The sequence below is a fragment of the Macrobrachium rosenbergii genome, chromosome 1 (genome assembly GCF_040412425.1).
Source record: "Macrobrachium rosenbergii isolate ZJJX-2024 chromosome 1, ASM4041242v1, whole genome shotgun sequence".
Lineage (NCBI taxonomy): Eukaryota > Metazoa > Arthropoda > Malacostraca > Decapoda > Palaemonidae > Macrobrachium > Macrobrachium rosenbergii.
This window is the reverse complement of record NC_089741.1, coordinates 2,350,785-2,359,606: the sequence shown is the minus strand read 5'-3', so window position 1 is coordinate 2,359,606 and position 8,822 is coordinate 2,350,785. Positions and strand designations below refer to the sequence as shown.

Below are 8,822 nucleotides of genomic sequence, written 5' to 3'. Positions count from 1 at the left end.
CAAACCTGTAATAAGGAACAGAGGGGGGAAAGAAGATAAAGTCGACGTGAGAAGGAAGCAGATATCTCCACTTGCGTGCTAAAATACCTATGAGTAATAGGTTATGTGTTCTTTTTCGTTCTAATAAATAGCAGTAAGGATAATCGTCACACTTACATAGTATGGATATTGTACAGCGACGTAGCTTTATTTTTGTATTTTATATAATAGTAGTTTTCTTCAGCCTATCTTTTTATATATATATATATATATATATATATATATATATATATATATACATATATATGTATGTATACATATATATTATATATATATGTATGTATGTATATATATATATATATATATATATATATATATATATATATATATCCAGTATATATAGTTGAGGCATGTATTGCCAGGAAAAATACTTTTCCATGAGAATGAACGACGGTTTCTATGAATTAGAGACGTCTTTGCAAATTATCTGGCCAGTTGTAAAATGAGCCTAAGGCTTTTTATTAAATAAATACCAAAATACAACAGCGAAACGCTTGTTTGTTTAGTGTAACTATGTATCAGTTATGTTACTTTCATTTACATGTTCAAGAACCTGTTTCATGTTACTCACAGCTGCTTTTCTCCTTATTATCATATCAAAATCCATTAGAGAGCAACCTTACTTTTGTTTCTTCCTCTGTTTTGCAATTCAAATACCAAAACAAAGAGATTGGTATACTTGCTTCCCTTCTCCTGTAAGGAATTACATTGACACAATATTATATATATACAGTATACTGTATATGAATTGGCTCTAGCATCCCAGAGTTCTAAGTGCGAAGTCCTTAAGTTTGATTCTCTGGAGAGAGTGGCCGGAGGAAATGCTCCGTTAAACCCCCTTTCTTGATCTGAGCATTCTATGATCTACATGGAATCTGTCGACTGTGGTGGGTTGCAACAAAGATTGAAAACTTATTTTGGAGCTATTCTCTTTGTGGGAAATGACGTACACACACACACACACACACACACACACACATATATATATATATATATATATATATATATATATATATATATATATATATATATATATATATATATATATATATATATATATATATATATATAAATTTTCAAGGTTATGATGTGTCAACGTATCAGAAAAGTGTGAGAAAAGTCTATTAATTATGATGTCATCAGAACTATTACAGATATAGATATGGATACATATATACACACATAAATGTATATATACAGTTGTATATCTATATACGTATATACATACACAGATAGATAGATATATACTGTATATATACATTTATATGTGTGCGTCTGTGTGTTGCGCGCGTGTGTATAACTGTATCCATATCCATATCTGTAATAGTTCTAATGACATCATAACATCTAGACTCATATCACTTTTCGGATACGTTGACACAACAAAACCTTGAATCCAAGTGAAGAAACGCCCACTCACGAAGCGAGAATCGAGCCCAAACTTGCTCTTGCTTCTCTGTTATTTCCAAAACCGGTTTTCCCTAGCTCGATGTACACTCATGTCACTTTTCCCTTCACTCTCAAGCCTCTCATTTTACACTTTATATCAGACACGTTATTAACGCACCATCTGCTGTATTTAAAACCGCATTTCTCTTCCACTAACAATTCTTCTTCAAAGGTGTCTTAAGTAATTTAAAGTCTCGATAACCTTTGCACTCACTTTCCTCTCTTTTCCCCTAAAATTTACATGTATATATATGTGTGTGCGTGTTGTGTGTTTACAGTGCAATATGCAATAATAATTTGTGTTGGAGAGATATTTCAATGGTACTTCAATAAAGAAACATTAAAGCCCATTGGTACCAGTCAGTAACATTCCTATTTACAGTTGTATCTAAATCCATTTCCTTCTGTAGTTATGAAAAACTAGAGATCCATACTTGCACTATAATGTAAGAATAATCTATCACATGAAATACACTGGAATGTTTTCTTACGATCCTTGAGTTTCTCAGCTTCACCCTCTTTTTTACAACTCATTTAACAATAGTAATTTTAACTGAAATGCACATGACGCCTATAATTCTTATTTCATAAATGGTTAAAATGAGCTTCATCCGAAAGCTTTCAAGCTGAAGATTGCGCTGACTTTCATTAGACTCCTATACAAAATATGCACAAATTCCTAGTAGCAAGCGCTTACGAGATTTTCGTGTAAACATAAGCGCTTCACTTTGGGGGGGGGGGGAATTTCACATTCAGCATACATACATACATATACACACACCAGTTTTAATTTAATGATTTGCATTAGTCACTTTAATACTGTATATATTTGCTCTAATATGATCATGCATTACACGTTCAAACATTTGATTCATTATAACAAAAACAATACTTTCAAATTATTTGAGGATTTGAGACCAAACATGGCCTGACTCTATACCTCTTGGAAATAGAATCTATGAGCAACACACAGGCTGCTGTTGCTTTTACGTGTGGAAACAGTATCCTCAGAAGATGCCCTGGCATCAAGTGTAATACCGGTTGCCACAACTATAAAACAAGTGCAAGACATGCATATGCAACCGGAATTTAACATATGCTAATTTGCCCTGTTATCTGATAAAAACAAATCACTCTTATGATATTTAAAGTGGAAGTAAAACTATTTATGTCATCAGGATGAGACAAATATTATTCATGGCTCGCAGTACTCTAAAATAGTTTTCTTCATCACCTGCCTGCGTGCCTGTGCTGACAGTCTGCTCAAGCTACGGAATTTGCTTACATCGTTTTCATTTTTCCGCGTCGTTTGATAACGATAGACATATATTTCCACAACGAAATTGCCTTGTAGTTTTTAAGTTACATTGTACGAAACTCTTCGTTTTTTTCTTATGCCCTGTAGACAATGAAATCCCACAATTTTTCACGTGCAAAGTGTTCAGCCCAGTTCATTCATGACTTAAGTTCTTGCATGGGAACATTATCAAATATACTGGACCGAAAATAAGCTACATCTCTTCAAATAAGCATTATCTCACTACGAAACTGAAGGGGCCGAGTGGTGCTGTAGCTCACTAAACTATGGCTATAATATCTGATCGTTTACTAAGCGGTTTAATTTGGGTTTTGAATACATTATTAATGCGTTGGTAGTTTCGTTTCTTTGCTCATGCTCTTCCTCTCTCTTATCGTAATCAGCCTAAATTGTTAATCCATTCAAATACCCCAGATCGCTTTTTTCCGTACTACAGTAAAATGGGATGCTATTGGTCATTTCTACGAATTTTCCACCGAATACATTTCAAATTCCTTCAGGCATATTAAGTCCAACTTATACCGCATTGGGAATATCTACAGGCATTCTCTCTCTCTCTCTCTCTCTCTCTCTCTCTCTCTGTACTACTACTCTACCAAAGAGAGTTGTTTATTAGATGATTATTTCCTCAATAGCCTACACCATTCATAAACGTATATATACTATGCCAGGTTTCTTCTACAGCCTCCTTTTTTGGTCCATATGAGTAAACTTTCAGCTTTTGTTTCGTATTCATCTCACACCTAACCAGGACTACTATCATGTTGTAGTCCTGTAAATTTCTGTGTACACAGAAGACACATTCAATTCGTTGTACTTTAATTTCATTTTAAACTTAGACGTTTTCCGTCTAATAGAAAGCGTTCATCATTCGCTGTAATAAGCTATAATATTTATTTGGACATATGCATAATAAATATTCACTTCCGTACGCTAAAAAAAAAAAAAAAGAAATAAAGGTACTATACATTTACCTAGAAAACTACAAACCTAAGGCTTATCTTAAGACGACAAAGTTTACTGATAAATTGCTTTTAGGGCTTTGACCCGTAGGCTTACATCATGCCATATAACTTTAAACATTCCCAACTGTTTTGAAATCATACACTTATTTAACTGTGAAACACAATCCTAATAAAAAAAATTTACAACTTAAATGCTCTACGGTGTTGGTTTGCAAAACATCTTTTGGATTTATAACAAAAAACCAAAAACAAAGTTCGTGTACAATGCACTGAGACAATTAACACACACACACAAAATCTGGAAATAAGGAACATCAGAAGCGCAGCAAAGGGAAAGTATCATATAAGCTTTTTTCACTCTGTTAAAACAAGATTTATGCAAATCGTGGTCAAGGAAGGACAAGTATACTTAGTTTTATAAAAAAAAAAAACGTTAAGACTAAAACTATTCGACCCACCCGGGATCTCCAATTGCTTCAATAAATCATTCTTATGAATAATTCATTCATAACTCCCACAACGCAAGTTTTCCTTTCATGCATACCCTCCCTCCATGTTACTCGTACCTTTCGAGTTCATATTCTTACTGCTGACGCATGAGAGCATGTAAGCCTACGAATTATTTCGCAAAAGTGTACCCTAATTTTGGTGTTTCATATCTATATGACAGCCTAAGGCAAAGCATACTTACCTGTATGAACTGCTAACAAAATTTACTTTCGCACCGCAATGAAATCCATAGGCTACAATTTTTCAGCATATAGGCCTACATTTATGAGAATGAGGTAACAAAACTATCCTAAGAACAAACTGAACTACTCAGTAACGAATCGGTATTACTTACAGTATAGTTGTTTCCCTGGGCACCTCCGGAATGGCATCAAGCTGCAGGAACATGCACCTGACGGTGGTCCGGAAGCAGAGGCATTTTGCAGGGCATCGTCTTCCTTGGCCCTCCACTAAAGTTCCCGAAACCAAGAGGACCAATAGGACCACGAACCTGGCTGGCCGCAAACCAAAAGGTCCTCCCGATATTGTCTCTGCCATTGTCTGGAAGATGTCACTGACTGAATTCCACCAAAACTAGAAACTGATAATCGTGCCCCTAGAGCCACTCAAATCGTTCACTGCACAAAATAGACATTTCAGTGTTTCTATTTAGAGGAAAGTGTCTCTTTGTATCAAATGGAATCAACTATGTCTTCCTCATCCCAAACAATGTACAATCCCGTGGACTGGGCGACTTTCAAAATATTTCCTTCAGGCGGCGAGAAACCACGAGCCTTCTTCGTCTGTGGAAGAAGACGGAGGTTGAGACAACGACTATCCAACCACAGCCGAGGCAGCAGCAGCGTCCTTCACCAATGCCCGCCTACCTCGCACTGTCTGGCAGTACGCTTGTCGAGACGTCGACGAAGAGACTCGACGCCGTCAATGTACGGTACGTTCAGACAGACACGCGATCGTATGGGAAGTTGTAGTAGCTCTGCCTGACGATGTTGCCAGCTACGCTAATCCTCTTCCCGTTTTTCTCGACGTGAGGCATAATAATTGTTCGGTTGCATAGGATGCAAGTTTGCAAAGTCGAAGAGATGACATTTCTCACGGAAATACGGAAAGCATTTCAAGCCATCCTGATGAGGAATTAAACTGCTTACCCTGCATTTTCTAGGCAATAGTTTAGCAGGGTAGTCAGATGCGTTGCATATATTGGTTTCCTGTGGTCATTATACAAAAGAAAAAATGAAAATCAGTTAGTGTCGACACTGCTCGTATCTCCATCAAAATGCTATAGCATATGGTATGATGTACAACAAACTGAAACTTAGAATAACTGAAAGGATGAAATTCTGATCAAATAACCATAACTGGTAGGCATTCTGTGTAAAAAAGAAAAAAAAATCAGCGTCAAGCAGGGACAGTAATGTAAATCATCATCATCATGAACATCACTGGCAACACACCGTGACGAATAGCCTGTACGGACATCATCGCCAGTCAATTCTTCCTGTGTGCTATATTGTATATTTCTTCCACAAATCTCCACTCGTCTTCATGTCCCGCAGTTCCCTTCTCATAGCTCTCGTCCCATGAGAAATAATAATAATTGTTATTGTTATTATCATTTCTAACAGCGCGGTGCTGCAAATTCCGATTTGAAAAAACCAAATGTAGCACGAGTTGTTTTACAAATCGGAGATTTAAACAACATCAGATTCGTAACAAATAAGGCTATATTGTTTCACTCCTCAAGAATTAATTAATTGCATTCGTTATTCACTTTAACCTCGGGAAACTTTAATAGTTTATGAAAGAATCATCTAAGTGAAATGCATGTGTGTATATATATACGCTATATATATATGTATATGTGTGTATTATATATATATGTATATATATACACATCACTTGTATTAAACCACAAATATCGTTTTATATCCAGTTCACCATACCTCGGGAATAAGTTATACCCATAGGGATTAGAAACAACGATAAAAAGTGAGTTGGCCCATTGAGCCATCTCTTGATGTTCAGTAGTCTAAGTAAACTATCTAGAGCAGGGATCGGTTCGAATCCTGCCGCGGGCGAAACATTTATCATTCATAATTCCACTTGGGTGTAAGTTATCCCTAGGGAATATTAAACGATATGTGCGGATCGATGTTACTGAGTACAAAAAAGGTCACGCGTATACGTAACAAAACTTCTTTTATATATATATATATATATATATATATATATATATATATATATATATATATATATATATATATATATATATATATATATATATATTTATATATATACAGTATATATATATATATGTATATATATATATATATATATATATATATATATATATACTGTATATGTAGCATATATATACCGCGTGTGAGTGTGTGTGTGTTTGTGTGTATATAATGGCCACCATTTTAAGGAACTGTAACAGATCTATTCGACATATTATCACTAGACTACATCGTCCTCAGTCAAGTGATCTATAATGGTCAAAGTATGAAACAGTTAACTAGGAATAGCATGAATAAAACCAATGGGCTGATAAATCTGCAAGATTAACTGGAATCGTGTTCAGCAAATGTAACCGTAAAAGTGAACAAGAAGTACTGAATAAGAAGTGAAACAGAGAGATTTTTTTGTCGGGATATTCATGTAATTATTGTCAGAAGTATTAATTCAGCAGTCCTCAGTATAACCAAGTGGAACCATCCAAACTCTAGCAAGGATTTCTCAGGGATAAACACAAAGGTTCCTTCATTGGAAATCTGACAGTTTGAGGTTGCTAACTGTTAAAAACTCACGAAAAATAGCTATTCAAATCTTTCATTAATGCCATTACATATAAGCTGATAAAATTTATGTCATTTATTATTTAAATTATTTTCATCTAGCAGCATAGAGTTCTTCACCTGAACTACAACTTGATAAGCAACATTTACTAACAATAGCAAACGGAAATTTTGAGATATTTACTTATTCATTTTACACAGGGTCTTATAATCTACGAAAAAGATGCTGAAATTACGTATCTGACAGTACGTAAAAGAGAGAGAGAGAAAGAGAGAGTTCATAATGCGCACATAATTGGGTCATTTGCTCTCGATTCTGAAGTAGTCTTCATAGACTCGTAACTGGTAGGCATTGAGAAAATCAGCTTATAGATTACTGTGACCAGCTTTATTGCTATGGAATTGCCTCCGTCACAGTGGAATCTGATTTTGGAGGCATAACAGCTCATCGTGGGCTTTTTCTCTACAACACAAATCCATCCTGTAGTTAACATGAATTATTAACATTTTGATTGATATCCTACTGATGGAATCAGTCAAAACTGCATATTTTTCCACGCGCAAGGCTTATCGTAGCATTTTTCGCGCCGAAAAATAACGACAAAGTTGAGAAAATTCAAGGGAAAGCTAAAGAATCTAACGAAACTATCAAGCTCCTCTCAACACTGGACAACGTTTGCTTCATGTATCCTATTTTATTCCTCTTCCCTTGTATCAGCGATTTCTTTTATAAGTTTTCAGAGATCTTCAGTTTCGACAACAACAACGAAACAAAGTATAGTATTTCATTCATACCGTAGTACTTAGCTACGGTGCTCTTTGATGCTCTTTGAGTTTCATTTAATGCTTAATTTCTTGGCAAGTCTTCACAGAGAAATGTTTTCTTTTCAGCACAGATTTATGTACAGTAAATACGCAAAACAGAGAGGACGTTTCACTAATCGTCATACTTTCCATATTAAAACTTATTTTTTTCTGAAAGATTTAGCTTAGTAAGTAAATGTTTCACTAACAGACCCCTTTGAATACGGAAACAAAAAAGAAAATCGGCCGAAGACGACATGAAAACAAAGTCTGCCCTGAGATGAATACAAAATTATCATTGCGAAGTAATAAAGGATGAGATGATAGAGATGATACTCTGCTTTGAAGAGTGACCTTTGCTGCTAAAATTACAATCTTCACGGAATATACGTAGAATATGCCCAGCGTATTCACACATCCTCGTTCCTATGGGATCTGGTCGCCAGTGCTGGAGTCCACTGTATCTGTGCAACAAGCAAGGACGAGATAACAACAGACAAGACCCGAGTGAGAGTCTTTGTGGTTCAAAGGTCCTGAGATCACCATCATTATTATCATGCAACGTGAATTAGCATTTACACGGAAAAGGCTTCCAAAAATATAACTACCAAATGTCAAAAAGAGGAATCATTACAAAGAGCAGAGTAATGAGCATGCAAATAAATAGATAAATAAGTTGTGGGTAAATAATTAAAAACACAAAAAACGTTACAACAGGAGGCGATATAAAAGATCTAATGTGAAGATTTATTAATGCAAGAATAAATCAGTAAGGATTCAGTTATAGTGTAATAAGATTAATTCCTTATGATAGCAGATTTTCATGAAGATTTTCAAAGAAGTATCTATAAGCTCATTTTGGTTACATCTGAATTTTCACTTTCAAAGACATTAGTAAAAAAGTAATTGAAGCTTAGTCCTATATCTGCAACTCTTTCT

The 8,822-nt window shown here is 35.1% G+C and overlaps 1 protein-coding gene across 3 annotated transcripts in view; it reads right to left on the bottom strand.

Moving 5' to 3' along the window:
- Positions 1–5,220, bottom strand: part of Pxn (Peroxidasin) — a 742,345-nt gene extending 737,125 nt beyond the window's left edge. The window contains exon 1 of one of the 3 annotated variants that reach the window (XM_067108369.1): positions 4,616–5,220. In XM_067108369.1, coding sequence (XP_066964470.1) covers positions 4,616–4,818 — 203 coding nt within the window. In that variant the 5' untranslated portion in view covers positions 4,819–5,220. The remainder of the gene's footprint in view (positions 1–4,615) is intronic. The other 2 variants (XM_067107823.1, XM_067107108.1) reach the window with 2 other exon arrangements.
- Positions 5,221–8,822: the final 3,602 nt, after the last annotated feature.